Source organism: Chlamydotis macqueenii, chromosome 5, assembly GCF_036417535.1.
Source record: "Chlamydotis macqueenii isolate bChlMac1 chromosome 5, bChlMac1.mat, whole genome shotgun sequence".
In the NCBI taxonomy this organism is placed as follows: domain Eukaryota; kingdom Metazoa; phylum Chordata; class Aves; order Otidiformes; family Otididae; genus Chlamydotis; species Chlamydotis macqueenii.
The window spans coordinates 71,055,203-71,081,396 of NC_141560.1; the positions used below are offsets into that span (position 1 = coordinate 71,055,203).

A 26,194-nucleotide genomic window follows, 5' to 3' on the forward strand; every position below is an offset into this window, starting at 1 on the left:
GGGGCCACGGCCCCACAGCGCCGTGCTATGGGGCGGTACGGAACTGGAAGACCACGGAGCTCAGGGGAGGGGCGGGGCTCCGCAAGCTCCGCCCCCTCCGCGCCGTGACGTAGCGCGCAGCGTCCCCGCCCACTCGCCGTACCGCGCAGGCGCAGGCCGCAGCCTGACGGAGGCGCCTCTCTCCCGCCGCCTCCGCCATGGGGAAGAAATCCCGCACCGCCCCGGGCCGCCGGCCCATCCTTCAGCTTTCTCCTCCCGGTCCGCGTCGAGACGAAGGGGTTGGACAACCGGTTGAAGGAGCCGAATCGGGTTCCGAACCGGGTAACGGAGGAATGGGAAACGAGGGGGGCGGGGGGAAGGTGCTTTGTTGGCGGGGCGCGGCCTCGGCCAGGCCTCGGCGCGGCCTACTCGTAGCGCTGCGGCCTAGTGACGGGAACCGGGGCCGGGGGAGGCGGCGGGGGGGGCGCGGGGCGGGGCTCCGCCCCGCCCCGCGTCCCCCCCCCGCCGCCTCCCCCGGCCCCAGCCCCCCCAATTTCTAACGGTTTTTCCCCGCACAGACGAACCCGAAGCGGTCGCAGAGCCTCCCCGCAGCGCGCCCAACCCGCCGCCCCCCGCGCCCGCCGCCGTCAAGCCCACAGGTAGACGAGAGACGTAACACCCCTATTAAAAAAAAAAAAAAAAAAAAAAAAATAGGAGTATACCCCACTGGTTTTTTTTTTTAGGGGAGGAGAATCCCCCACTGCCTAGTTTTCTTTTAAAATGTTTTTTTTTTTTCCTGAAATGTGCTTTTTCGGAGGGGATTGTGGTTCTCTCCTTAAGTCTTTTTTTTCTTTTTCTTTTTAAGGGAGTTGATTGTCCCCCTTTAAGAACATTTTTTATTAAAGGAGCCTGATTGTCCTCCCTTAAGTCCCTTTTTTTTTTTACAGGATGTGATTATCCCCCTTTAAAGTCCTTTTTTTTTTTTAAGGGGGGATAAGTAACCCCTTCCTATATAATTTATTTTTAGGATGCGATTGCCCCATTTTAATTGTTTTGAGTTTTTTTTAGGGGGGAGCAGGAGGGTGATTATACCTCCTGAAGTGCATTTTTAAATTAATTACTGAAGTGGACTGATTACCTCGTTTAAGTGCTTTTTATCCAAAGAAGTGGGATGATCCCCCCAGTTTTTTTAGGGGGGAGCAGGGTTATTTTCCCCCGCTTACTCTTTTTTGGGGTGATGATGTGAAAGACTCTCCCTCCCCAAGTGATTTTTGGTGGGATGATGATTTCTCATCTTAAAAATTTAGGTTAGGAGATTTCTTTTTTTCCACCCAGTGTATTTTTTTCTGGAGGGAAGAAGAGGTGATTTTTCCCCCCATCGATTACTACTGTTACTTATTCTTAGATTTTAAGTAAATTTAATATCGATTCAGTGACTAAGATACCGGTGCTTCGGGAAGCAGTGACTCCTCCTGCTGTGGTTTGCAGGCAGAGTATGATATTCCCCCTCCAGCGTGTTTTTTTCAGAGGCAGGGAATCGTTTTTTCCTCCTAACGTTGTTTGATTGTTGGTTTTTTTCCCCCTGGGGAGGATATTTCCCCCTCCCAGTGTGGTTGGGGACCTGCCCCCCACCGCCCCAGCCCGATTTGGGAGAACCAGGATGTTTTGAGGACGGGGGGGATGGTGTTTGTCCCTTGAATGCTTGCGGGAGGGGGGTGCCTGTCCCCCCCAAGCCGCGGGCCATCCTGCGCTGTGCCCCCCTCACTGAGGATCCCCCCCTCTCCCCGCTCGGCCAGGAGGGTTGTGTCTGCTCGGTGCCTACGCAGACAGCGACGACGAGGAGGGCGAAAGCCCGGAGAAGCCTGCCCGTCCCGCGGACGCGAATGGCGGTAATTCGGCAGACATCGACAGCACGCTGGCCAACTTCCTGGCGGTTAGTGCGGCTCCGGAGAGCGGAGGGGAGATCCCGCTCGGGGGGGAAGGAGGGCGGTTAAACGGCCTGAGATGTTATTTTCTGCCAATAAAACGCTTTTGACTCTGCTTTTGCCTCCCCTGGGGTTTGGAGCTGACGTCGGGACGTTGTTTTTCCAGGAGATCGATGCCATCACGGCTCCTCCGCAGCCCGCTGAGCCCTCGGCCGCCTCCTCCGCGCCGCCCCCCACGCCTCCCCGCCCGGAGCCCAAGGAATCGGGCTCGGGCCAGTCCTCGGGCACCGCCAACGGCGCCGAGCCCGCGCCGGCAGCGGAGTGGCAGTACGACACGCAGTGCTCGCTGGCGGGAGGTGAGGGCCGCGACGAACCGGGGAAGTGGGGGCGACACCGATCGGACTGGCGGCGGGACGCCAGCTCTGCGCATCCGCGGCTGATAACCTGTCTTTGTTCCCTCGCTGGCAGTGGGGGAGCTGGAGATGGGCGACTGGCAGGAGGTTTGGGACGAGAACACCGGTTGCTATTATTACTGGAACACCCAGAGCAACGAGGTGACCTGGGAGCTGCCGCAGTACCTGGCGACGCAGGTCCAGGGCCTGCAGCACTACCAGCAGAGGTGGGTGAGACCCTAGCCCCGTGAAGTGGGGGGGAACACCGGGGTGTTGTCCCCAAATCCTCCCTTCACGCCCTCTCCTCTTCCTCGGCAGCACCGTGGCAGGCGCCAACGGCGGCTTCGTAGCGGCTGCCGAGCTCTACCCTCAGGAGAAGGGGGCCGCCCCGGGCAGCGTCGGCCGGGGGGCCGGCCTCGCCAAGCGGGAGGTGAAGAAGGTCAGTCAGACGGGCCGAGCGCCGGGTTTTGGTTGCCGCGGGGCTCGGAGATGCCCCAGGAGGGGCCCCGGGAGCACGGGGCCGGCCGGGCTCCTTCCTCTGCGGGCTGTGGTGTGGGGCTCTTGGGCGAGGGGATGGGGAGCGGCGGCTGCTGCCGGAAAACTCAGGCGGGGTTCGACCTACAGGAAGTGAACGAAGGCGTGCAAGCCCTCTCCAACAGCGAGGAGGAGAAGAAGGGGGTGGCTGCCGCTCTCCTGGCGCCGCTCCTGCCCGATGTGGTGAAGGAGGAAGAGGAGCGCTGGAGGAGAAAGGTGATCTGCAAAGAGGAGGTTGAGCCGCCTGCGGAAGAGGAGGCGAAAGCAGAAGAGGTGGCGCCTGCCCCCGAAGAGCCGGAGCCCGGCAGGGATCCCCTGGAAGACACGCTGCAGGAGGATCTGTGCAGCGTGGTGCAGTCGGGGGAGAGCGCTGAGGAAGAGGAGGAGCAAGACACCCTCGAGCTGGAGATGGTGCTGGAAAGAAAGAAGGTAAGAACGTTTTTGTCACGGAAACGAGGCCACGGGTGCGGCCAAGGAAACAAACCGGGAGCGGCAGACGTTTGCGTCTCTGTCCTCCCTCCTTCGGGAGAGCGACCCCGCGTTTGCCGTGCTGCTCCTGTGCGAGCTCGGGCTCCTTACGGGTCTGGGCGCTGATCAGCCGCGGCTTCGCGCTCCGACGAGAGCAGCTCTCCGCTCTTTTTTTCACGGGCGACTCGTGTCTCTCGGCAGGCGGAGCTGCGTGCCTTGGAGGAAGGCGACGGCAGCGTTTCGGGCTCCAGCCCGCTCTCCGACGGCAGCCAGTCGGCCTCGCAGGATGCAACCCGCAGGCTGGCCTCGAAGCGAGGGAAATGGAAACTGTTTGTCGGAGCTGCCAGCCCCGAATCCGCGAGTCGAGGCTCCGGCAAAACGGGCCGGGAGAGCCCGGAAGCGGGAGAAGCAGGTAATTGGAAAAGCTCCCTTCGGAGGGAGGAGCGGGTGTTCGGAAAGGCCGCAGCCCTCTCCCGCCGGGGTCTCCTTTCCCCGAAGACGCGCGGGGCGCCTGGAGCCCGCGGAACGTAGAGGAGCCGGGACGGGCGGCGAGGTACGTGGAGCCGGCCGGGGGGCGGCTGTCAGCAGGGTCACACGCAGCCGAACTCGCAGGCCAGCGGCGCGAGTCTCGGGCTCGGGGCAGCGTGGGGATCAGCAGGGGCTCTGCCAGGCTCTCTCCTTTATCCCGCAATTAAAGAAAACAAACAGGAGAGCGCTGACATTCGATAGCAGATCAGGAAAACAAACAGGAGAGTGCCCGCTCCCAGGAGTTTATCAGGAGAAGGAACACACAAGCGGGATAACGGCTGCGTCGCGTCCAGCGCTTCCGCTTTCCTCCCAGCGTTATAAATCCCAGCCGCGGTACTGAGGAACTGGTACCGTCCCGTAAAGTTCTGTTCGGTAACAGTCGTCACATTTCCGACAGGCGAGGTGTTCCCCGAGAGCCGCTCCGGCTCCGCGCTCGCCGGCGCGTGGGAAAGGTGCGGCAGGGCCTCGCCGCGAGGAGAGGCCTGTTCTCCGAAGGGTTGTGCGATCCCAGGCGCGCGTGGGATAGATGGCGTGAGCAACCGCGGCCCCTCAGCGGGGCACGCGTCCTGTTAGCGCCCCGCTGTCCCCTGCTGCAGCCGCCGTCCCGCGGAGACTGCTGTCAGACACGCGTCGAGAGCGGCGCAAGCGGGTGTTGCAGGGCGTCGTGGAAGTTTATTGCCTCGGGGAAACGGCGCGGTTGCGGCTGGCTAACTGCCTGCGTGTCGCTGCCTGCTGTGGCTGCTGCCTGTACCCAGCCCCTCCGGAGCCGCGCTCCCCAAAACGCGCTGGCCGCAGCCCCGGCTCCCGGATGTGCCCGTCCCTCCCCGGCACGAGGCTTCAGGCGGAGCCGTTGTTTGCCCAGGGTGGTTTTGCCGGAGGGCTTTCCCTTGTGCCTCGCAGGGCTGCGAGCAGAACGTCCCGGCAGCGCTGGTTTCCCGCTTCCCTGGGGAACAGGAAGCTGTGACTCCGGAATAACCTGTCTGAAGTTGAGCACCCCGCTGCTGGCGCGTGACCGAGGGAGCTGTCCTGCCCTCGAGTGCCAGGGCACAGCGGGAACGCGGGGCTCCGTAGGAGTTCCTCGCAAAACTTCCCTGCCTTGGACAGCGAATGCAGAAACTTCACCGCTTGGGCGGTGAATCAGACACCGCTGCCCTGTGCTGCAGCTGAGGCGAAACCTTGCGGTCTTGACAACTTTTTGGGAGCTTGTCAGTCTTTGAGAATTGTCTCGACTTATTTAATCCTCGATAGCTTTTCTTGACAAATGATTAAGCTGCTGCAATTTAATGATTGCCTGGTGGTTTGCTCTCTTCGCGCCTCCTTGAGCCCCGGTGCTCCAGGCTGTTCCTTCTTCCTGTAATTCTCCGCTTCCCGCCCCGTCCTTCTGGAAGGACCCCCGCCATCAAAACGCAGAGGCGTTGACCCTCTCTCCTTTTTTAATTCCAGGCTGTCGTCGCTGGCTCCTGTGGGAAAGCGGCCCCGGCTCTTTCCCTGCCCTCTCCTGCGGCGGGTTTGGCTCCCGGCGCGGTGTCTCTGGCCGGCTGTTGGCAGCTCCGTGGCGGTGGTGGGAGAAGGGCTGACCTGTCGTTTCCTTCTCCTGCAGCGGCGAGCGCAGAAGCAGCTGATGCGAGTTCAGATAAAGAGGCAGAGCCTGAGGAGCCCCAGGAAAAAGCAAAAGCCCAAGGGGCACCCAAAATGGAAGAGGAGGAGCAGGACCTAAAGGTACGGAGAGGCAGAGGTGCGCGTCGGTGAGATCCGTCGCGTGAGGGACGTTAGCTGGGCGCTCGCACCGGTTCGCCGCTCTCCCAGGGGCTCGCCGTGCCGCCGGCAGCGCGGAGGGACGCGCTGGCTCCCTCGGCCACCGCGGGGCCAGCGGAGCTTTGGGCTCCAGCTGGAGCGACTTTGTCCGCCTCCCGCGTTGCCGGCGGGACGGCACCGTGCCCCTGCTGAGGCTCTGAGCCTCACACCCCAGCACGGCTGCGCAAAGTTTGCCCTGGCCGCGCAGGATTGGGCCAGCGTCTCCGCAGCCCGCTGTCCCGTCTCCAGCAGGAGCCGGCAGCAAATGCTTGAAAGCACTTAAAAAAAAAAAATTAAAAATAAAATAAAGGAGTTGGGAGGGGGGATAAAGACTGAGCCCTGGGCCTTGTCATGAGAGAGAGCGAACGCGTTTGTCTTGACTTTCTTTTCACCGATAACGATATTGCAGTCCTGCGGCACGCGCCCGTTCGCTCAGCCCGTTTCCAGGCTTGAAGACTCCTCGTCCGTAATCTTTTTGAAATTGTTAGATGCAAACTGGGGAAGCCCTGGGGATTCCTGCAGCATCGTGCTGACCTTTTCTCTTCCGAGCCTCGATTTGCTCGTGTTGGCTGCGGCCGAACGATTCCCGGAGCCCCTTCCCGAGCCGTAGCAGCGACGCGCGGAGCTACAGGCTCTGGCGCTGGTTCCGCCGAGCGGTAGGGGAGATCTTCTCTGTTTGTCCTTTTGATTCCCCGTCGCTCGTTACCCTGAGATCTCCCGCAACGTTCCGTTTGGCTCCCGAGTCGTTTTGTTTCATTAGCGAACGCTGTCGCCTCCCTGTGCCAGATGGTTTACGGACGGGGAATCGCCGGCTCGTGGTGGAAGCCTGCAGCGAAAGCCGGCCTCCGGCCCTGCCCTCGTTTCCCACCGTTTATTTAAATAATTTCCCAGTGCGAGAGGGAAGGGCTTCCGTACTGTCCCTGCGACAGATTGAGCATCTCTCCCGTACGAGAACTCTAGCAGAGTTTTGAGATGCGCTGTTCCCTGCCCAAAACCGCGGAGCCACCATCTACATGAGGCTTGTCTGATTTTTTTTTTTTTTTTTTTTTTTTTTTTTTAAATTTAATTGATGAAAAAGAGAATAAAAGCCTGCAGTAGGACGACACTCGTTGCCTGCTGCACCCCAGACAGCCGCCGAAAGCTTTCCAGGCTGTCGGGTGTGGTGTCCGCGTTTCTCCCGGTGCTGTGACGGACTGCGTGCTGTAGCGTGGTGCTTTCCCCCCGTGCAGGATCCCTTTAGAGCTGTGGGAGGAATTGCCGTCTCCTCGGGTAATCGCTACCATTCGCTTCACCGCTTCGGGGTAATCTCTCTTCTGCCGGCTCTCTGGTTTGCAGGAGATCCGGCTCCTCCGCTGCGAAGTCACCCGCTGCTGTGGGATCTTCCCTGGCTTCTCCGGAGCCACGTTAACGCGGGAATTCGTTTCCCTGCCTCAGGCTTCTCTAGCAGCGCTTGTCTGTCTGGCCCGGCCCCCTCTCTGGAGACAGACGCTGCCTTGGCTTTGGGGACCTTCCAAAGCCTCTTCCGAAGAGCGAAGGAGAAAAAAAAAAAAAAAAGGAATTTTAGAGCCCTCCTTAAAGCCATCGTGATGCCGCTCGCAGGCGTCCACCCTTCATTGCTGCCTGGCTCGCAGCTGCTTTCGTGCAGCCCCCTCGGTCAGGGCGACGGACGCGGGGGATCCCCCTGCGGCGCCCGAATCGCAGGTTTTGCTCCCCCGGGACGCTGGGGTCGAGTAAGGGTGGTCGCCGCGGGCCGGCCAGAATCTTCTGCTCAGGAGTAAATCCAGAGCTGTTACCGCTCGCCTGCGCTTTCCAGCGAGTTCCTCGGGAAAGCGGCCGTCTGCAAAGTCTGGAATTCTATCCTGGCCCAGTTCCTTTGGGAAGCGGTCAAAGTATTCATTTAACGCTTTCCGCCCCGGTGATTGCTCTGCTGTAACTCCAGAGCCAGGGCGCCAAAGTGGAGCGAGCCCGTACCCTCCGTCCGCTGGTTCGGAGCGGCGACCGCGCTGGGAAGCGCTGGGAAGCAGGGAAGGGTGCACACAAAGGAGTCGGGGCTCGCTCCCGTGATTACAGAGGGAGTCTCGTCCTGCTGCCCCGCACCGACCCCGTCCCCGGGGCGCAGGAGGTAGCGGGGCTTTAGGAGGGGGTGAGAGGCGCACGCGGCCAGGGCGGCACCTCCCAGTCCCGCCGGGCCGAGGGGCCGCGGGCGATCCCGAGTGCTGTTTGCCGGGGAAGGCCGTGAGGCCCGCCGCCGCTTCCGAGGGCGGCTCTTTACTCCGCGCTTTCTCCCTGGCAGTTTCAGATCGGAGAGCTGGCAAACACTCTGACCAGTAAACTGGAGTTCCTGGGCATCAGCAGACAATCCGTCTCCAACTTCCACATGTTGCTGTTGCAGACAGAGGTAACCGCGCCTTCGCCTTCGCCCCTCGCTCCGGCCTTCCGTCCCGAAGCGGATCAGATACTGTCCGCCGCTCGAGCGCCGGCGCTGCCTCGACCTCGTGCGCGGCGCCGCACCGCAGGGCCCCTTCCTCGGCGGGGGGAGAGCATGGCTTTGCGCGGAGGCGGCGTCTTCCTCCCGGCCCCCCCCCTCCCCGAATCCCGTGCCGTAAGGGAGCCTCCCGGACCTCGAGTCCTGTCCCGAGGGGCGCTTGCCGTCCCCCTCAACGGCTTCCCCCGGTTCTTGCCCTCTAGACCCGCATTGCAGACTGGCGAGAAGGTGCTCTCAATGGAAACTACCTCAAACGCAAACTCCAAGACGCAGCCGAACAGCTAAAACAATACGAAATAAACGCCACCCCTAAAGGCTGGTCCTGCCACTGGGACAGGTACGCGCTCTCCTACCTTTCTCACCTTTCATCTCTGACATCTCAGACATGATTTGTGACCATCACCACCCGACGACGTGGCGCCGTCCCTCTCGGAGACTTGAGAGCAACTTCTGTTAGCAGTGCTGGGCAGGCAGAGAAACGTCCGGCACTGGCAGAGTTTGGGCCAGCCGCCGAACTCGGAGGATCCAAACGGAGTGCTCAGTGCTTTTGAGACGGAGCTGATTCCATGATCGGACAGAGCTGGTTGCCACTCTCGCGAGTGTAAAGCGCTGCGGAGGGCGGGCCTGGGGGGTCGCGCATGCGAGAGCTCTGTGAACTTTGCAGGATCTCTGGATCACCTCTTCTGACCAACAGCTCTGACAAAGGACAAACTTCAACTCACCGACGGAACGAAGAACAAGATTTCTGTCTCCTGCCAGCAGGTCAGACCCAAACATTTCTTTGTCTATTTGGCTTTCTCGATTAATTTTCCTTTGTTTGAAATCTTTGCTCTTTTGTTTTTCAGCTCCCAGATCCGCTCCCTCTCTCTAGCATTCACTGTGTGTTTGACACCAAGAGTTACAATAAAAGCAGCCTCCGCGCGCCACGGGGTAGGGGGGCAGCCGCTTCTCTCCATTGGGCTGTTCCCCGCTGCCCCTTCTCGGAGGGCGACTTTCAGCCAAGGTGGCGGCTGGAAAAAAAAAACAAACAAAAAAAAAACAAAAAAACCAAACAAACACGAAAACAAAAAGCCCCCGCCGCTTAGCGAGACGTCGCTGGGCTGCGCGCCGGCCTGCTTTCTCAGCCCTCCTCTCCCTCGGAGCGGGGGGCTCAGGGCGACGGTCCACACGGCCGGCGACGCGAAGGGGCTTCGAGCGAGTCGGCTCGGGTCTCTCCTGCCTCCGTCCCTCAAAGCTGTTCGGTTGCCTTTGGGAGAGCGGCGGCCCTGCCGCAGAGGGGTCTTCCCTGCGAGAGCGCGGCGCTGTCGTGGGCAGGCCCGCCTCGGAGTGTCGGTGGCGGGGAAGGGAAGCTGAAGGCTCCTTCTCTTTCTTGTGATTTAGGGAGCATAGACGCTATTTCTATGTTAACGAGCGCTCGGGAGAGTCGCAATGGGAGTTCCCCGACGGGGAGGACGAAGAGGAGGGACAGCGGACCACCGACGGAAAAGCCGACGGTCCTCCTAAACCACCTCCAAAAGACAAAGGAGAGCGCGCCGCAGACCCCGCCGAGCGCTCCGCAGGTACAGCCGGGGGTGGGACGACGGGGCGGGGCGTCGCTGCGGTTCGGCGGTGGGGGGCGAGGGGGGGTCCCGGCCCCGAAGCAGGGCCTCGCGGGGGTCCCACCGAGCGCTAGAGCAGCGGGCGGTGGCGCCGGCCTCCCTCCCCGGCGGCTTTTTCCCCGCGTCCCGGCCATCCCCGTGTGTTTTAGGCATCGCGGCGGCGCCGGGGACGGCGGCGCGCCGCTCGTCGGTCGAGCCCGTGGCCCGAGCTCTGCCTGCGCGCTCCCGGGCGGGGCCCTGGCCGGGAGGCAGCGCGCTCCGTAGCGTGGGTTTTCAAGCCTGTGTCGCTATGTATTCTTCAGGCTCCCTTTGTAAAGAATCCTTCTCAGGCCAAGTTCCCGCTACGTCTCTCATGCCGCTCACTCCATTTTGGACTCTGCTTCAGTCCTCTGTCCCGGTCCTCCAACCTCCTTTGCCTTTGGAAATGCCTCCGCCGCCCCCGCCTCCACCGGACTCGCCCCCGCCGCCGCCCCCACCGCCGCCGCCTCCCGGAGAAGACGGCGAGATCCAGGAAGTGGAGATGGAAGACGAGGGGGGTGAGGAGCCGCCCGCCCCGGGGACGGAGGAAGACGCTCCCCTGAAGCCTCTCCCGCGCCCGGCAGCCGGCAGCGGCCAGGTGAGCGGCGGCGACGGCAGCGGGGCGAAGCAGGGGCCTCGGCCGGTCCCCGCGCCCGTCAGCCCGGGGAGGGGGGCCGCGGCGCTGACGTCGGCGCGGTCCCTTGCAGGGCGCCGGTGAAGCGAGCCCGACGCCGCTGCTCTCCGCCAAGCCTCAGAAGAGGAAAGCGGCGGAGATGAGCCCGGGGCCCGTGCAGCGAACGGCCACCATCGGCAGCTGCCCCGTCATCTACAGCCAGCCGCTGATGGCCGCCGGCAAGTACCAGCCGTCGCCCGTGCCCCTCGCCTCCCTGAGGCCCCGCCAGCGGCTGCAGGGCGAGATCCAGGGCCGCCCCAACCTCCGCATGGCGCCGGGCCACGCCGGCCCTCAGCCCGCCGCCCTGGGCCTGCAATCCGGCTACCTGGGCGTGACGGTGCCCGCCGCGCCCGCCGTCATCGGCTACTCGGAGTGCGCTGCGCCTGTCAGCCTGGCCGCCGTGCAGCCCGCCCCGGCGCGAGGAGCCCTGCCCGCCGCAGAGCAGCAGCCGCCGCCGCCGCCGCCCCCCCAGACGCCCCCGCCTCCCGCCCCCAAGGCGCCGCCGCCGCCGGAGAAGGAGAAACCGAGGAAGGGGCGGAAGGACAAGGTAGGGCAGCGCTCCCGCGCCGGTTGCCGCCGCGCCGGGCGCCCTCCCCGCCGCCCTCACCGCGGCCCGTTGCGTTTTCCGGTGCAGGGCAAGAAGGGCAAGACGAAGATGCCGTCGCTGGTGAAGAAGTGGCAGAGCATCCAGCGGGAGCTGGACGAGGAGGAGAACTCCAGCTCCAGCGAGGAAGATCGGGAGACCACGGCGCAGCGGCGCATCGAGGAGTGGAAGCAGCAGCAGCTGATGAGGTACGGGCAGCGGGAGGCTGCCGCTTCCCCGCGGCGCTGCCCGGCTCGGCTCCTCCCGGCGAGGGCGGGGGGGACGTTTCCGCATCCCCCGAAACGGCAGACAGCGGGGATCCGCGTCTCTGGGTGCGGGGCGGGCGCGTGAGGGCGCTGGGGACGGTGACTTTGCGCTGACGCCGCCGCTTTGTCCCCGCAGTGGCATGGCGGAGAGGAACGCCAACTTCGAGGCGCTGCCAGAGGACTGGCGAGCGCGGCTGAAGCGCAGGAAAACCGCATCAAGCACATGAGGCACGCCACGCTCTTATTTTTCTTTTTTTTTTTTCCTCTTTTCTTTTTTTTTTTCGTGGTTTTTTTACAGATGTACAGTTCAGAGCCCCTTTCCCCCTCGACCGCTGTCCAATAAACCGTAGCAGTTTGGGAGGTGCCGGCTGTGGTCGTGGGGGCGGTTTGGGGCCGGCGCGCGGTGGCTCCCGGTACCCCCGGGGATCGTGAAATCCCTCTGGCTCTTTTCCCGACGCCGCCCCGTCCCTGCCGCTCGCTCAGCGCCCGCATCCCCGCTCCCTGGCGCTGCCGGCGCACCGCCGAGCCTCTGGCGGCCCTGGGGCCCTCGGGACGGGAGATTTCGGCAGCGGGCTGCCCCCTGAGCTCTACGCCAGCTTCACGTGCGCCCACCTGCGCTGCTACGGCCGCTTCCGAGGTGCCCCCCAGCCCGGAGTGGGCGCCCCCCGAGCCAGAGCCCTTCTGCCAGCCGCCGCCGAGGAGCAGGGCCCCGTCAGCCCGGGGCGTGGGCAGCACCCCCGGGTGCCCCCTCGGGCTCCCCGCCGCCGTCCCTCTGTGTCCCCCCCCACCCACACAGCGCCCCCAGGCTCCTCCTTCAGCCGTGCCTGGGTCGGGGGGGCCCCGGGCCCCCTCTCCTCGCCGGGGCCCCGCAGGCCGCGTTTCCCCACCGCGCTGCAGGCCCCGTTGCTATGGCAACGCCTCGGGCTCCGCGGGTGCCGCAGGCCCTGCTGCCATGACGTCACCTCAATGCCCGTCGCCATGATGTCACGCGAAGTCTCCTCGCCGTGATGTCATCTCAGGCCCCATCACTGTGACGTCACCTCAGGCTGAAGCGCCATGACGTCACCTCAGGCCTGCAGGCCCCCGTAAGGCCTCAGGCCCCGTGGGTGGCGCAGGCCCCGTCGTTGCCACGGCGACGCCTCAGGCCCGTAGAGCGCGGTGCCGCTCCAGGCCCCGTTACCCCCCCCCCCGCCCCGTTGCCACGGAGACCCGGCGGGGCCGCCCCCCGCTCCGCTCCCCTCCGTCCGGAAGAGACGATGGTCGCACCGGAAGTACCGGGAGGGCGGAAGCGGAAGCGGCGGCCGTGTCCTTCTGGGCCGTGACGCCGGAGCGGCACCATGGCGGACGCGGCCTCGCAGGTGCTGCTGGGCTCGGGGCTGACGGTGCTCTCGCAGCCCCTCATGTACGTGAAGGTGCTGGTGCAGGTAAGGGGGGGGCGGCAGCCGCTCCCGGGGGCGCACCGGGCCCGGTACCGGCTGCAGGCTGCCTGTCCCCCCCGCCGCAGGTGGGCTACGAGCCGCTGCCCCCCACGCTGGGGAGGAACATTTTCGGGCGCCAGGTCTACCAGCTGCCCGGCCTCTTCGCTTACGGTGAGTCTGCCCCCCCCTTCCCCCCCCCCCACGCGTGACCCTCGCCCCGCGTGGCGTGACGGGCCCCCCCCGGTACCCTTCCCCCCCCCCCCAGCCAAGCACATCGTGAAGGTCGACGGAAGAGCGGGACTCTTCAAAGGCCTCGCCCCCCGCCTCTGCTCCAGCGCCATCGGCACCGTCGTGCACGGCAAAGTGCTGCAGGTACCGGGACCGGGAGCGGGGCGGGGGGCTCTGCCGCCCCCGCGTCTCCCCGGCCCTGCGCTGCGGGGGTCCCTGCGGCGCTGCCGGGGTCTCCCCCGTCCCCCGCCGCGCCGCTCACCCTGCCCTTTGCTCCCCAGCGGTACCAGGAAGCCGAGCAGGCTGAGGTGGGTGCAAGGCTCTTCCTTCCCCCCTGCCTTTCCCCCTTCCCTTCCTTCCCCCCTGCCTTTCCCCCTTCCCTTCCTTCCCCCCTGCCTTTCCCCCTTCCCTTCCTTCCCCCCTGCCTTTCCCCCTTCCCTTCCTTCCCCCCTGCCTTTCCCCCTTCCCTTCCTTCCCCCCTGCCTTTCCCCCTTCCCTTCCTTCCCCCCTGCCTTTCCCCCTTCCCTTCCTTCCCCCCTGCCTTTCCCCCTTCCCTTCCTTCCCCCCTGCCTTTCCCCCTTCCCTTCCTTCCCCCCTGCCTTCCCCCTTCCCTTCCTTCCCCCCTGCCTTTCCCCCTTCCCTTCCTTCCTCCCTGCCTTTCCCCTTTCCTTCCTTTTCCCCTGCCTTTCCTCCTCCCTTCCTTTCCCCCTTCCTTCCTCCCTTCTTCCCTTCCTTTCCCCCTGCCTTTCCCCCTTGCCTTCCTTCCTCCCTTCCTTCTCCCCAGAAGCGGCCCGCCATCGGGTGCTGTCCCTGGGGAGAGGCGCAGAGGGCTCCGGGGGGGCTGCCTAGCCTTTTTTGGGGTGTTTGTTCCCCACCTGACACCTCTTTCCCTCTCCAGCCTGGAGCCAGCAAGAAGGAGCCGGTGTCGTCGCTGGAGCAGGTCATCAAGGAGGTGAGGAAGAGGAGGGGGAGGAGGAGGGTGCTGGGCGGGACGCTGTCCCCGTCGCCCGGCCCCCTCCCCTGACAGCCCCTTTCTCCCCCAGACCTCCCGAGAGATGGTCGCTCGCTCCGCCGCCACCCTCATCACCCACCCCTTTCACGGTAGGCGCCCCCCCCCCCACCGGACCCCTCACCCCCCTGCCCCGTAGCTGGTGCGCGGGCCCGGTGACGCGGCGGCCCTGTGCTCCCCCCGCCCCGACCCCCGCACCCGTCTGTGCCCGCAGTCATCACCCTGCGCTGCATGGTGCAGTTCATCGGCCGGGAGACCAAGTACAGGTACGGCGCGGGGCGGGGGCGGCAGCGGGGGGGCTGCCGGCCTGCGGGGTCCCCTCTAACCGCCACGCTCTCCTCCTCCTCCTCCTCTTCCTCCCCAACCCAGCGGGACACTAAGCGCCTTCGCCACCATTTACCGAGAAGAGGGCGTCCTGGGCTTTTTCGCGTGAGTGCTGAGGATGGGGGGCTTCTCCCCAAAATCCGCGGGCCTCGCTCGGCCGCCGCGGGGGCTCGCGGTTTCTGGTCCTGCCCTCCCTGGGACGGGGGGCTTCCCGGCGCGGATCCGGCGAGCCCCTGCCCCGTAGCCGCCGGCCCTGCGTCGCGTGGGTGACATCCAGCGCCTGGGGACGTTAAAAAGAGCGGAGGCGCGGTGACCCCTCTGCGGGAGCGCGGGCTGGGGGGGGTGTTTTGGGTCCCTCTGGCCGCTCCCCGCTGTGCCTGCATCCCAAAATCCCCACTCCCAAGGCTGAGATTTCCCCCTTCGCTCCGTCCCGTTCCCACCCGGCTGTCCCCGCCGCGGCCGGCTCCGGGTTCTAGGCTCGCGTTCCCTCCTCTCTTCCAGCGGCCTCATCCCCCGCCTGCTCGGGGACATCCTTTCGCTCTGGCTCTGCAACATGCTGGCCTACCTCATCAACACCTACGCGCTGGAGAACGGGGTAGGGGCTGCGCGCCCCCCGGGGCGAGGCGGGGACGGCGCGGGGGACGGCGCGGGGGGGCTGAAGGTGCCTTCTCTGTGTCCCCCCCCCCGCAGGTCTCGACCATGACCGAGATGAAGAGCTACTCGCAGGCAGTCACCGGGGTGGGTACAGCTTGCGCGGGCGCATACGCGGGCGTGCGCGACGCCGTGCCGCTGCGGGGAGGGAGGAGAGGACTGAATCCTCTTCCTCCGCGGGGAAACGCCGCGTTCCCGTCGTCCGTGCCGCTGTCGCCCAGCCCTGCTCTCTCTCCCCCTCGCAGTTTTTCGCCAGCATGCTGACCTACCCCTTCGTGCTGGTCTCCAACCTGATGGCCGTGAATGACTGCGGGTGAGCCTGCCGCTGCCGCCCCCTCCTCCTCCTCCTCCTCCTCGCTGCCGGGGCGAGCTGGCACGGGCGACAGCCGCGTCCCTGCGCGCCGCGTCGCCTCCCGAAATTGCCTTTCCGAAGCTCCCGGCTGGCAAACTCGCTGTGGGGTCGGCAGTGGGGACGCGCGGCCTCGGAAGGGCTGGGTTTTGGGGTGCGGAGGGGACGGGTCTTGCCCCGCCGGCTCCGTCCTGGGTGGAAATAATTCCCTGTGGATCTCCCTTCCCCAGGCTGGCCGGGGGTCTCCTCCCCTACGCGCCCACCTACTCCTCCTGGCTGGACTGCTGGAGCCAGCTGCACCGGGAGGTGAGACGGCAGCGCCGGAATGCCGCCCAGCCGCGGGGAAGAGCCGAGCGGGAGCGGGGCGGGGGTCCTGCCGGGGCTCGGGGCAACCGCGACTCACCCGGCGGTGGCCGTCTTCCCCCTTGCAGGGCAACATGAGCCGAGGGAACAGCCTGTTCTTCCGCAAGGTGCCCGCAGGGAAGCGATACGTGTGGGAGGAGAGGAGGTTTCGCTGAAGCTGGAGCCGAGAGCGGAGTCGGGAAGCCGATGCCGGGTCCTGGAGGCAAAATAATTATGAGAGAGTGGTGATTTCTATACAGTTTTTTTTAAAAATCATTTAATGATGAGAGATGAAGGCGGAGGTGTGAGAGTGTCTGTCGTGGGCTTCCTGGGGAGGGGGCTGGCCGCTCTCCAGCGTTCCCCCCCTCCCCGTTATTCCCTGATGGTTTATCCGACCCCTTCTTGCCAGCCCGGCGATCCCCCGTAAGCGCCGTCAGCCGGGCCGGGCGCTGGATCGGTCCCGGGGGACGCCGTCACCTCTGTCCTGTCCCCGCGGGGACCGGCAGCGCCTGCGTCTCGTCACCCCGCCTCGCGTGCCTCGGGGGGGGCCGCGGCGACGGGGGGCAGAGACTGGATCCGTCCCACCGGGTGCGGCAGCCGCCGGGGTGTTGCGGGATCCGCGGGGAAAGGGGGAACGCGCGGCTGGGGACGGGGGGGACGTCTGGGCTGTGAAAAGGGTGTGGATGGGGGGTTGCACAGCTGGATGGGGGGTTGCACAGCTGGATGGAGGGTTGCACGCCCGGCGAAGGGGCTGCATGCCCAGTGGCAGGTTTGCACACCTGGCAAGAGGGTTGCACACCCAGCAGGGGCTGTTGCACATGCGTCGGGGGGTTGCGTAGCTGGCAGGGGCGGTTGCACATGCGTCGGGAGGGTTGCACACCCAGCGGGGTTGTTGCACACGCGTCGGGAGGGTTGCGCACCCGGCAGTGCGGTTGGTTGCACACCCAGCGGGGCTGTTGCCCACCCAAGGGGCCGTTGCACACCCGGCAGTGCGGTTGCACAGCTGGCAGGGGCTGTTGCACACGCGTCGTGGGGGTTGCACACCCAGCGGGATTGTTGCACACGCGTCGGGAGGGTTGCACACCCGGCAGCGCGGTTGGTTGCACACCCGGTAGGGCCTGTTGCCCGCCCGAGGGGCCGTTGCACACGTAGAGAGCGAGTGGCACGGCTGGAGCAGGGCTCGCACGCCCGGCAGCGGCTGTCGCCCGCCCGGGAGGCGGTGCCGGTGCCGGGGGCGGTGCCGGGGGCGGTGCGGGTGCCGGGGGCGGTGCGGGTGCCGGCCGGTCCCGCCCCTCCCCGCCGTGCGGGCGCCATGGCGGCGGGGAGCGCGGAGGGTGACGGGGGGCTGCTGAGCAGCGGCAGCGAGCGGCGGTGCCGGGCGCGGTTGGCGGCGGCGGGGCAGCGGGGGGCGGCGGCGGCAGCGGCGGTGCTGGTGCCGCTGTGCTCGGTGCGGGGCCGCCCCGCGCTGCTCTTCACGCTCCGCTCCCGCCGCCTGGGCGGGCCCCACAGCGGCGACGTCAGGTACCGGCACCGGGGAGCGGGCACCGGGGGCGGGCCGGCGCTGAACGCAGCCGCCGTTGCCTCTTAACGCAGCTTCCCCGGGGGGCGGCGGGAGCCGGCGGACGGCGACGCGGTGGCCACGGCGCTGCGGGAGACGCGGGAGGAGCTGGGGCTGGCGCTGGGCCCCCCGAGCGTCTGGGGGCTGCTGCGGCTGCTGCCCGACCGGGTACCGGGCACCGGGGGGACGGGGACACCGCGGGGGGGCAGGGGGGGTGGTTGGGGGCACGGAGCGGCTGGGGACAGCGAGGACACGGGGGTGGTGAGGACAGGGAGGTGACAAGGACATGGTTTTAGGGTGACAGGGAGAGGGGGTGACAAGGGGGCCAGGGGGTGGTTGGGGGCACGGAGTGGCTGGGGACAGCGAGGACAGGGGGGTCGTGAGGACATGGGGGGGTGACGGGGTGGTGAGGACAGGGAGGTGACAAGGACATGGTTTTAGGGTGACAAGGAGAGGGGGTGGTTGGGGGCACGGAGTGGCTGGGGACAGCGAGGACAGGGGGGTGACAAGGAGAGGGGGTGATGAGGATGGGGGTGACGAGGACCTGAAGACATGGGGGTGACGAGGACTCGAGGACAGGGGGGGTGGCAAGGACGTGGAGTTGAGAACAGGGGGACGTGGGGTTGGGGTGACAGCAGGGACGCAGGAGACAAGTTTGGGGTGACGGGGACACAGGGCGCTGGCTGCAGGCGAGGGGTGAGGGGTGCTGGAGTGGGGACAAGCATAGAGGGGGGGTCAAGGCGGGCGGGTGGCACTTTGGAGGGGGGGGGTGGGCTGTCACCCCCGTCCCTTGCTGTCCCCAGCAGGGACAGATGGTGGCTCCCGTCGTGGCCAACCTGGGGCCTTTGGAGGCCTTGACGCTGAACCCCAACCCCGACGAGGTGGGTGACCGCCCCCCCCCCCCCCCCGCGCCAACGCCAGCCGCGTCCCCCGCCCGGGGCGAGCGCCCGGTGACGCCGCGGCCGCCCGTTGCCCGACAGGTGGAAGAGGTCTTCGCGCTGCCCCTGGCTCACCTCCTGCGGGAGGAGAACCAGGGCTACACCCACTTCCGCACCGCCGGCCGCTACGGCTACACCCTGCCCGTCTTCCTCAACGGCCCCCACAGGGTCTGGGGGCTGACGGCCATCGTCACCGAGCTCACCCTGGAGCTGCTGGCGCCCGACCGCTACCGCCGCAAAACCCACGTACCCGCCCGGCGCCGCGAGGGGAGCGCGGCCTGACTGACACCGGAGGGGACGGGGTGGCCCCCGCCTGCCCCGCGGTGACGGGGTTTTTTTTTTTTTTTTGGGGAGGGGGGAGCGTACAGGTGGAGCGCTCCCCGTGCCGCGGCTGTGGGTTGGGGCGGGTGGGAGGGGGCTGCTGCGGGGGAACCGCGCTGGCCCCCGTGGGTGCTGCCGCCCGCTGGGCTCCGCGTGCCCACGGCTGATGTCACACACTGTGATTTATTTAAAAAAAAAACCACAAACCCGTGTTTTGAACCGCTTGTGCCACGGCCCCCAAGTCACAGCGGCACTGGTACAGGCCGGAGCTGCCCCGCTGCCACCACGGCGGTGACGGGGAGCGTGGGGTCACCGGGGGGCTGCTGCCCCACGACCACCGCCTCTCCCCCTACCCAGCCCCGGTGGGGGTCTCGTGGGAAGCCAGGATCCCCGGTTTGGGTGTATCCCCCAATCCCTGGAGCTGCGGCAATCCCTCCGGCACAGAGGAGCCCGTGAGCGCAGCAGCGTTTATTGAGGGACCCCCAACTGCTGCGAGAAGCCCCTCGCCCCCAGGAAGCCCCCCCGGCCCCAGCAGGAGCCAGCAGCGCCACCGCCAGCTCCTTACGCCGACGCCGCGCGGGCTTTGGCTTCCCCGTAGCGCCGCATCCTCTCCTCCAGCTCGGGTCGGAAGTGGCGGATGAGACCCTGCGTGCGGAGCAAAGGGGACGGAGTTAACGGGGGTGGGGGGGAAAGGCCGCTGCCCCCCCCCCCCCCCCAGCCCCAAGTCCCCCCCACCTGCACGGGCCAGGCGGCGCCGTCGCCCAGGGCGCAGATGGTGTGGCCCTCAATCTGCTTGCTGATCTCCCAGAGCGCGTCGATCTCGGCCGCCTGCGCGTCGCCCTGCACGAAGCGCGCCATCACCTTGTTCATCCAGTCCACGCCTGCGGGGAGGGGACAGCCGTGAGCGTGAGGGGTCCGCGGCGCAGCCCCCCCACCCCGCAGCCCCCGCCCCGCTCACCTTCCCGGCACGGGGTGCACTGCCCGCAGCTCTCGTGTTTGTAAAACTCGATGAGGCGAGCGATGGCTTTAATGACGTCGGTCTGGGGAGGGGGAGGAGGGAGGGAAGGGTGAGGGTCTGGCTGCGGCACGGGCTGGGGGGCCGGGCAGGGGGCTCCTCCCTTACCGATTTGTCCATGACGATGACGGCGGCCGTGCCGAGCCCGCTCTGCGCCTGGACCAGGGCATCAAAGTCCATCAGCACGGTTTCGCACACCGACTTGGGGAGCAGCGGCGTGGAGGAGCCCCCCGGGATGATGGCCAGCAGGTTGTCCCAGCCCCCGCGGACACCCCCTGCCAGAGAGGGGGGGACAAGACGGGCTGAGGCGGGCCCGGCGCCGGCCCGGCGCGGCTCGGCGGCCCGCGGCGCTTACCGGCGTGCTTCTCGATGAGTTCCTTCAGCGGCACCGACATCTCCTCCTCCACGGTGCAGGGGTTGTTGACGTGACCCGAGATGTTGAAGAGTTTCGTCCCCGAGTTGCGCTCCCGCCCGAAGCCGGCGAACCAGGCGCCGCCGCGCCGGCAGATGGTGGGGGCCACGGCCACCGTCTCCACGTTGGCCACCGTGGTGGGGCAACCAAAGACACCTGGAAGCAGCGGGAGCTCTCAGTGGCCACGCTCTACCTGGGGACAACCGGTTTTGTCCGGTCGCCAACATTTTGTCCCGCTCTTGCGCGGCAGCTGGAAATTAGGGCTGGCGCCGCCACGCGAGCCGGGAACGTACCCACGTCGGCGGGGAAGGGGGGCTTGAGGCGCGGTTTGCCCTGCTTGCCCTCGAGGGACTCGATCAGCGCCGTCTCCTCCCCGCAGATGTAGGCTCCGGCGCCCCTCACCACGAAAACGTCGAAGGCGTAGCCCGAGCCGCAGGCGTCCCGCCCCAGCAGCCCGGCCTCGTACGCCTCCCGGATGGCCACCTGCGGCGGGGAGGGGACGGGTGGGCCCGGGGGCTCCCCGTCCCGGTTCGGTGGAGCGCCCCCCGCCGCGCTCCACCCCGTCGCTCACCTGCAGGTTGGAGGCCTCGTTGTAGAACTCGCCGCGGATGTAGATGTAGGCGGCGCGGGCGCTCATGGCGCGGCCCGCCACCAGGCAGCCCTCCACCAGCTTGTGGGGGTCGTGGCGCATGATCTCCCGGTCCTTACAGGTGCCCGGCTCCCCCTCGTCCGCGTTCACCACCAGGTACTTGGGTCTGGGGCAGCGGGCGGCGTCAGGGCCAGGCTCCCGGCGGGGAGGGAGGCCGCACCGGTGCCGTTACCGGTCTCACCTGCCATCCGGGGGTTTGTTCATGAAACTCCACTTGAGGCCGGTGGGGAAACCGGCGCCGCCGCGGCCCCGCAGCCCCGAGGCCTTGATTTCGCCGAGGATCCAGTCCACCCCCTTGAGCAGGATCTCCTTTGTCTTGTACCAGTCACCGCGACGCAGGGCGCCCTGCAGCCTGCGGGCACGGCGCGGCCGGTAGCACCGGGACCCAGTAACACCGAGAACCGGTAGCGCCGGGATCGGGCCCCCTCCCGCCACCCCCGGTACTCACCTCCAGTCGTGCCGCCCGTAGAGGTTGGTGAAGATCCGGTCCTCGTCGCGCAGCGACCCGAACTGCGTCTTCTTGGGCGCCGTCTGCGGGGAGAACGCGGACTCAGCACCGGTAATACCGGTACCGGCCCCCCCCTCCCCGTTCCCGCTCACCGAGAAGGAGGCGGAGGAGGCGGCGGCGGCGGGCAGGCGCCGCAGCGCCAGCAGCTGCCGGGCGGCCATGGCGGGGCGGGCACCGGGACCGGGACCGGGACCACCGTCACCTTCAGGCGCCCCCGCAGCGGCGCGCCGGCTGTGACGTCAGCGGGGAGCGCCGTGCGCGACGCCGCCGAGCGGGGCTGCAGCCCGCGGGGGGAGGGGCGTGGCCACACGGCGGGGGCGTGGCATGTCGGCGGGGGGCGTGGCCAGGCTGGCGCGGTGCCACGTGCCCCGCGGCCGGGCGCGGGTCGGGTTTCGAGAGCTGAAACCGGAGGCCCCCGGCCGCCCCCCGGGGCGCCCCGCTCCGACCCCCCTCAGCGCCCCGGGGGGCCGCCCCACCCCGGGCCCCTCTCCCCCGGCCGCTCCCCCATTTCGGTGCCACGTTCCCCCCCGTCACCGGCGGCGGCTTCGTCCCGGCGAGGGAGCGGGGCCGGGGCAAGCTCCGGCCCCCGGGGGATCCGGTTTCCCTCTCGTCTGGCCCCGGGGGTGCGGAGAGGGAGCGGGCGGCAGCGCGGCGGCGGCGGGACGGGGCGGCAGGCACCATGTTCTTCCTCTTCCGCGGGCCGCAGCGGCGGGGCGCCGCCAGCCCCGTGCCCCCTGCTTGCCGGGGCAGCGCTCGCCCCCGCGGTCCCGGCAAGCGGAGCGGCCGCCGCGGCCGCACGACCCCGCGATTCGGGGAGCGGGGGGGTCCCGGCGCCGCGGGCGCAGCGGGGCAGCCCAGCCGTGGCAGCGCGTCCCCCGGTGAGCGTCGGTGGGCCGCCGAGCAGCCGGGGCCGCAGGCGCCCCCCGTTTTTGGGCAGGTAACCCGGGATGAGGGCAGGGGTACGGCAGGGCTGGGGGGAGCCCTGCGGAGAGGCTGGGGGGGGGCCGGGGAACAGCTGGGCGGCTCCCCACATCTGGAGCAGAGCGGCCGAGCGCGGAATAATCCGGAGGATTATGTGTGTGCGCGGGCACGGCGCCCCCCCCCCTGCCGCCTGCCCTGCATATCCCCAGATATTCCATAAAAACCTCAAATCCCCGCGCAGCCACGGCCGCCGTCGCACCCCCCCCGGCCCCCGGGACTGCGCCAGCCGGCCCCCCGGGGCCAGGCATGTCCTGCAGCGCGGGGGCAACCCCCAGCCATGGGCAACTGCACCAAGACCCCTGAGCGGAGGCTCCCCAAGGTAAGGCGGGCTCCGGGCGGGGGGGCCCTGGCTCGGCGCCCTCCCTCCACGCCGCCGCCGCCCGCTCTGCCCGCAGGACGGGAAGCCGCGTTGCGGCCCCACGGCACCCGGTGACCCCGAGGAGGCGGCGGAGGCGGCCCAGTCCCCGCCGTTGCAGAGCTACTCGGTGCTGCAGGGGCTGGTGGGGCCGGCCTGCATCTTCCTGCGGCAGAGCATCGCCATCACCCAGCTGGTGGGCACCCGTCCCCCCCCTTCCCCGCGCGCCCGCCGCACCCGGCGCCGCGCCGGGGGATTTAGAGCAGGATCCCTGTGGGGGATCCACGTGGAAGGGCCCCTCGTTCAGCTCTTCCCGCTTTCTCTTTCCCAGGACCGAGAGCTGCGGCCCGAAGAGATCGAAGGTGAGGAGGCGCGGGGCTGAGGGCGGCGGGCGGGCGGGGGGGGTCTTTGCCCCGGTCGGGAGCTCCGCTGGCTGCAGCGGGGTGACGGGTGGGTGGCGGTGCCGGCGGCGCCGCAGAGCTGAAGCAGGCCTTCCGGGAGTTCGACAAGGACCGCGACGGCTACATCAGCTACAAGGACCTGGGCGAGTGCATGCGGACCATGGGCTACATGCCCACCGAGATGGAGCTCATCGAGCTCTCCCAGCAGATCAGTACGTGGCGGGGCGCGGGGGGGTCCCCTCCGTCCCACCGGCAGCCGGCCCGGTGATCCCCCCTCCCGGTGACAGCCCCGTTCTGCTGCAGCTGGGGGCAAGGTGGATTTTGACGATTTCGTGGAGCTGATGGGCCCCAAGATGCTGGCGGAGACGGCAGACATGATCGGGATCAAGGAGCTGCGCGACGCCTTCCGCGAGGTGAGGGGACGGGGACGGGGGAGTGGGACACGACAGCGCGTTGCTGGCACGCCGAGGGCGGCCGGCGCCGACGGGAGCTTGCCGTGCAGTTCGACACCAACGGGGACGGGCAGATCAGCATGGCGGAGCTGCGGGAGGCCATGCGCAAGCTGCTGGGGCAGCAGCTCAACTACCGCGAGGTGGACGAGATCCTCAAGGACGTGGATCTCAACGGGGACGGCCTGGTGGACTTTGAAGGTAGGGGGGCCGGGGAGGGGGCCGGGAACACCCCCGGGAATATTCGGGATGTTCTGTACGTATTCTGCCGGCAGAGTTTGTGCGGATGATGTCGCGCTGAGGACGGCGCGTGCCAACACAGGACCCGAGCCCCCCGCCGTGCCTTACGATGAGGAGGGGGGGGGACGACCGTGGAGGAGACGCCCGGCTCCGGCTGCTGCCGCCAGAGCTGTGCCGGCGCAGCGCGGCGCCTGAGCCGGGGCAAGGCCCTCGCTTCTTCAGCGCCGGAGGTGCTCAGAGCCCCCCTCGGGCAAACGCCTTTCCCGGCCGCTGAAGTCCAGCTACGGTGTGAGGCACTGGGGCCAACGCCGGGCCCGTTTTCGGCACAGACTCAGCCGGGCATCGGCCGCTTTTGCCCTGATCTCCGCTCTCTCCTGCTCCCTGCCCCGTAGCCTCCCCCTTCCCACCCTGACTTCACCCCAAAACTCAAACGAGCCGATCCCCTCTCCCCCAGCCCTCTCACCCCTCTACCCTCCATTTTGACCTCCGCGTCCCACGCCGAACGCCTCGCGTTGACCCCACTCCCTCCACGCTGTGGTTTCAGGCTGACCCTACACAGCCTGTCCTCTCCGTTACGGCAGTTTGAGCTCAGACCTACCCCAGACCCTGCTCTGTCCTGTCCCGCGCGGGTGAACCATCCCTCCGCATCCCGGGCCGGCGCAGGCCCTCGCGGACGCTCCGGCCCGTTCCCGGCGCTGGGGAGACTCCTCGGGGCTTCGGCAGCGGGACTCCCTCGAGGAAGGAAGCCGGGAATAAAGCGCTGGCGTTCTCCGCTGCGGGCAGGGCCGGGCAGGCTCCCTGCCCTGGGCCCAGTTTGGGGTAATTTTTGCACCTCTGAGCTAAGGAAATCCTCTGCTTCCCGGCTGCGCTCCCCGCTTGCGGGGGTAGGTGTCTGAACAAATGCACGGACTTTTTCAATCTTTGTCCTTTTGAAATGAAAAACTCTTCTCTACGGACTTCTCTTTGCCGTTACATTGAGTTTAAATGTCATTTGCTGGCGGCCGTTCCCTCCGTGGTTGTCTCGCGTCGCTCGTACCCCACCACCGGGTCCCAGCAACCGACGGCGGCCGCCCGGTACCGGGCCGGGGGGCCGCTGACCCCCGCCGGGCCCCATCAGGAACCGGTACTCCCTCACCCGTACCGGGCCGGGGGGCCGCTGACCCCCCCCGGGCCCTGCTCACCCCATGAGGAACCGGTACCCCCCCCCCCGCTTTCCCGCCGCTCCCTTCCCGCCGGAGGAGGCGGCCGTTGGTCTCGCGCCCGGGGGGGGCGGGGAGGGGGCGGAGCCGACGCCGCGTGTCTCCACGGTGACGGGAGGGGAGGGCGGGAGGGGCGCGGCGGCGTGATGACGTCGGCGCGGCGTCGCGCGCGGGCGTCATCAGGGCGAGCGGCGGTTGCCGGGTCAGGTCGGGCCAGGCCGCGGCGGGCCCTGCGTTACCGGTACCGGTTACCGGAGCCGCCGCGGGTCAGGGGTGTGGGGACGAGGGTTGAGCTGACGAGGGGGGGGGGCAGCGGCGGCTCAACCGGTAGGGCGAGCGCGGAGGGGTGGGTGGGGAGGGGGCGCTGCCCACCGACCCCCGCCGCCGCCGCTCCTCCGGGGAATCCGGTAGCGGCGGGCGGCAGTCGGGGATGTCCTACAAGCCCATCGCTCCCGCTCCCGCTACTCCCGGAGCTGCCAGCGCCAGCCCGGCCCCACCGGGGCCCGGGGCACCGCCCGCCGGTGAGCGCACCCCCCCCCCCCCCCCATCCCGGTAACGGGGGAAGGGAGAGGAAGGGGTAGGGTGGGGGGGAGCAACGGGTAACCCTGCGCTTCCCGCAGCCACGAGCGTCCCGTCGCCCTCCGGCTCCGTCCCCGGTGCCGCTGCCCCTTTCCGGCCGCTCTTCAATGACTTCGGGCCGCCGTCCATGGGCTACGTGCAGGTGAGGTGCGGGGGGCGCGGAACCGGGGCCGGGGCCGGGACCGGTTCTCAGCCCCCTCTGTATGTCCCGTCCGTCCCCCCCCCCGCCCCGGCTCTGCAGGCGATGAAGCCCCCCGGGGCTCAGGGCTCGCAGAGCACCTACACCGACCTGCTCTCCGTCATCGAGGAGATGGGGAAGGAGATCCGGCCCACCTACGCCGGCAGCAAGAGTGCCATGGAGCGGCTGAAACGGGGTACGGAACCGGGAGAGGGGGACACGCGGACGCCGGGTGCCCCCCGGTGCTGCCCGCCCTCCCCGGGGAAGAGGCTGATGTGGGGGTGTCCCTCTGCTTCCCCCCTCCCCGCACAGGCATCATCCACGCCCGGGCGCTGGTCAGGGAGTGCCTGGCGGAGACAGAGCGAAACGCCCGCACGTAACGGCTGCTGTCGCCCGGGACCCCCGCCGCCCCGGGACCCCCGCTGGCCCTGCCCCGCTGGCGGCGGGGGGGAGGAGGGGGGCCGAGGGGGGGGCTGCCGTGCCGCCCGTGCCCCCTGCCCCGCGCCCTCTGCTCTCTTTATAAATGCCTGTTTTTATAAATAAAGGCTGTGGTTGGGACTCTGCCTCGGGGGGAGGGTGGGGGTCCCGGGGTGGTGGGGGGGGAGTCTGTGCCCCGAGGGGGCTGCAGCCGGTAATGGGGGCACTGGGGAAGGACCCTGGCTGGGCTGGGGTGTGGAGGGGGGGGGTCCCGGAGCTGCGCCCTGGGCTGAGAGGTGCGGGAATGAGCAAAACTCTCTTTTAACGCTTTAAAAAAGGGGCTTTTTTTAGTAAAAAAAAAAAAAAACCAAAAAAAACCACCCCTAATTTTTCTGAGTAGTTGGGGGGGGGCACACGGAATAACCGTTCA

At 67.7% G+C, this 26,194-nt stretch overlaps 6 protein-coding genes across 8 annotated transcripts; 5 read left to right on the top strand and 1 right to left on the bottom strand.

Moving 5' to 3' along the window:
• The first annotated feature begins 148 nt into the window (after positions 1-148).
• Positions 149-11,601, top strand: FNBP4 (formin binding protein 4). Of its 2 annotated transcripts, XM_086749723.1 has the most exons (17): positions 149-321; positions 558-638; positions 1,776-1,912; positions 2,071-2,260; positions 2,373-2,523; positions 2,615-2,735; positions 2,921-3,259; positions 3,500-3,710; positions 5,427-5,545; positions 7,914-8,018; positions 8,309-8,442; positions 8,770-8,867; positions 9,486-9,664; positions 10,089-10,319; positions 10,429-10,941; positions 11,029-11,186; positions 11,380-11,601. In XM_086749723.1, the coding sequence occupies exons 1-17, from the start codon at positions 198-200 to the stop codon at positions 11,468-11,470; spliced, it is 2,982 nt and encodes a 993-aa protein (XP_086605849.1). In that variant the 5' UTR covers positions 149-197; the 3' UTR covers positions 11,471-11,601. The 2 variants fall into 2 exon arrangements, with proteins under 2 accessions (XP_086605849.1, XP_086605850.1); XM_086749724.1 differs by lacking the exon at positions 8,770-8,867 and having other exon boundaries at positions 150-321; positions 10,006-10,319.
• A 912-nt stretch (positions 11,602-12,513) lies between these two features.
• On the top strand, positions 12,514-15,859 carry MTCH2 (mitochondrial carrier 2). The gene is made up of 13 exons (XM_086749758.1): positions 12,514-12,667; positions 12,748-12,832; positions 12,927-13,033; positions 13,171-13,197; positions 13,788-13,841; positions 13,933-13,990; positions 14,113-14,164; positions 14,268-14,327; positions 14,724-14,817; positions 14,913-14,960; positions 15,119-15,186; positions 15,453-15,528; positions 15,654-15,859. Exons 1-13 carry the CDS (start codon positions 12,581-12,583, stop codon positions 15,738-15,740), a joined length of 903 nt encoding a protein of 300 aa, XP_086605884.1. The 5' UTR covers positions 12,514-12,580; the 3' UTR covers positions 15,741-15,859.
• Positions 15,860-16,848: 989 nt separating this feature from the next.
• On the top strand, positions 16,849-18,562 carry NUDT8 (nudix hydrolase 8). Its single transcript, XM_086749764.1, has 4 exons — positions 16,849-17,085; positions 17,158-17,290; positions 17,926-18,003; positions 18,103-18,562. Exons 1-4 carry the CDS (start codon positions 16,877-16,879, stop codon positions 18,340-18,342), a joined length of 660 nt encoding a protein of 219 aa, XP_086605890.1. The 5' UTR covers positions 16,849-16,876; the 3' UTR covers positions 18,343-18,562.
• Positions 18,563-18,834: 272 nt separating this feature from the next.
• Positions 18,835-21,126, bottom strand: NDUFV1 (NADH:ubiquinone oxidoreductase core subunit V1). Its single transcript, XM_086749744.1, has 10 exons — positions 21,058-21,126; positions 20,906-20,988; positions 20,639-20,809; positions 20,380-20,563; positions 20,102-20,291; positions 19,752-19,964; positions 19,505-19,671; positions 19,340-19,421; positions 19,117-19,262; positions 18,835-19,026 (listed from the first exon to the last, which is right to left on the bottom strand). Exons 1-10 carry the CDS (start codon positions 21,124-21,126, stop codon positions 18,943-18,945), a joined length of 1,389 nt encoding a protein of 462 aa, XP_086605870.1. The 3' UTR covers positions 18,835-18,942.
• Positions 21,127-21,566: 440 nt separating this feature from the next.
• On the top strand, positions 21,567-23,983 carry CABP2 (calcium binding protein 2). Of its 2 annotated transcripts, none has more exons than XM_086749753.1 (8): positions 21,567-21,902; positions 22,096-22,265; positions 22,342-22,501; positions 22,633-22,663; positions 22,780-22,914; positions 23,006-23,115; positions 23,205-23,352; positions 23,427-23,983. In XM_086749753.1, exons 1-8 carry the CDS (start codon positions 21,645-21,647, stop codon positions 23,450-23,452), a joined length of 1,038 nt encoding a protein of 345 aa, XP_086605879.1. In that variant the 5' UTR covers positions 21,567-21,644; the 3' UTR covers positions 23,453-23,983. The 2 variants fall into 2 exon arrangements, with proteins under 2 accessions (XP_086605879.1, XP_086605878.1); XM_086749752.1 differs by having other exon boundaries at positions 22,128-22,265; positions 22,342-22,497.
• An 892-nt stretch (positions 23,984-24,875) lies between these two features.
• Positions 24,876-25,891, top strand: CDK2AP2 (cyclin dependent kinase 2 associated protein 2). The gene is made up of 4 exons (XM_086749776.1): positions 24,876-25,111; positions 25,211-25,311; positions 25,411-25,543; positions 25,660-25,891. Exons 1-4 carry the CDS (start codon positions 25,021-25,023, stop codon positions 25,725-25,727), a joined length of 393 nt encoding a protein of 130 aa, XP_086605902.1. The 5' UTR covers positions 24,876-25,020; the 3' UTR covers positions 25,728-25,891.
• The last annotated feature ends 303 nt before the right edge of the window (positions 25,892-26,194 follow it).

What these genes read in the sequence shown, in the direction of transcription:
- MTCH2 (XM_086749758.1), top strand. Translation starts at nt 12,581, where the DNA reads ATGGCGGACGCGGCCTCGCAGGTGCTGCTGGGCTCGGGGCTGACGGTG. An exon ending in GGCCGGGAGACCAAGTACAG is followed by an intron (nt 14,165 to 14,267) that starts GTACGGCGCGGG and finishes TCCCCAACCCAG; the next exon opens with CGGGACACTAAGCGCCTTCG. An exon ending in ATGGCCGTGAATGACTGCGG is followed by an intron (nt 15,187 to 15,452) that starts GTGAGCCTGCCG and finishes TCCCTTCCCCAG; the next exon opens with GCTGGCCGGGGGTCTCCTCC.
- CDK2AP2 (XM_086749776.1), top strand. Translation starts at nt 25,021, where the DNA reads ATGTCCTACAAGCCCATCGCTCCCGCTCCCGCTACTCCCGGAGCTGCC. An exon ending in CGTCCATGGGCTACGTGCAG is followed by an intron (nt 25,312 to 25,410) that starts GTGAGGTGCGGG and finishes CCGGCTCTGCAG; the next exon opens with GCGATGAAGCCCCCCGGGGC. An exon ending in CATGGAGCGGCTGAAACGGG is followed by an intron (nt 25,544 to 25,659) that starts GTACGGAACCGG and finishes CTCCCCGCACAG; the next exon opens with GCATCATCCACGCCCGGGCG.
- FNBP4 (XM_086749723.1), top strand. Translation starts at nt 198, where the DNA reads ATGGGGAAGAAATCCCGCACCGCCCCGGGCCGCCGGCCCATCCTTCAG. An exon ending in CGCCGCCGTCAAGCCCACAG is followed by an intron (nt 639 to 1,775) that starts GTAGACGAGAGA and finishes CCGCTCGGCCAG; the next exon opens with GAGGGTTGTGTCTGCTCGGT. An exon ending in CGCTGGCCAACTTCCTGGCG is followed by an intron (nt 1,913 to 2,070) that starts GTTAGTGCGGCT and finishes TTGTTTTTCCAG; the next exon opens with GAGATCGATGCCATCACGGC.
- CABP2 (XM_086749753.1), top strand. Translation starts at nt 21,645, where the DNA reads ATGTTCTTCCTCTTCCGCGGGCCGCAGCGGCGGGGCGCCGCCAGCCCC. An exon ending in CGCCCCCCGTTTTTGGGCAG is followed by an intron (nt 21,903 to 22,095) that starts GTAACCCGGGAT and finishes GCATATCCCCAG; the next exon opens with ATATTCCATAAAAACCTCAA. An exon ending in CGCCATCACCCAGCTGGTGG is followed by an intron (nt 22,502 to 22,632) that starts GCACCCGTCCCC and finishes TCTCTTTCCCAG; the next exon opens with GACCGAGAGCTGCGGCCCGA.
- NUDT8 (XM_086749764.1), top strand. Translation starts at nt 16,877, where the DNA reads ATGGCGGCGGGGAGCGCGGAGGGTGACGGGGGGCTGCTGAGCAGCGGC. An exon ending in TGCGGCTGCTGCCCGACCGG is followed by an intron (nt 17,291 to 17,925) that starts GTACCGGGCACC and finishes TGCTGTCCCCAG; the next exon opens with CAGGGACAGATGGTGGCTCC. An exon ending in TGAACCCCAACCCCGACGAG is followed by an intron (nt 18,004 to 18,102) that starts GTGGGTGACCGC and finishes GTTGCCCGACAG; the next exon opens with GTGGAAGAGGTCTTCGCGCT.
- NDUFV1 (XM_086749744.1), bottom strand. Translation starts at nt 21,126, where the DNA reads ATGGCCGCCCGGCAGCTGCTGGCGCTGCGGCGCCTGCCCGCCGCCGCC. An exon ending in TACGGGCGGCACGACTGGAG is followed by an intron (nt 20,810 to 20,905) that starts GTGAGTACCGGG and finishes CCGTGCCCGCAG; the next exon opens with GCTGCAGGGCGCCCTGCGTC. An exon ending in GCGCCGCCTGGCCCGTGCAG is followed by an intron (nt 19,027 to 19,116) that starts GTGGGGGGGACT and finishes CTCCGCACGCAG; the next exon opens with GGTCTCATCCGCCACTTCCG.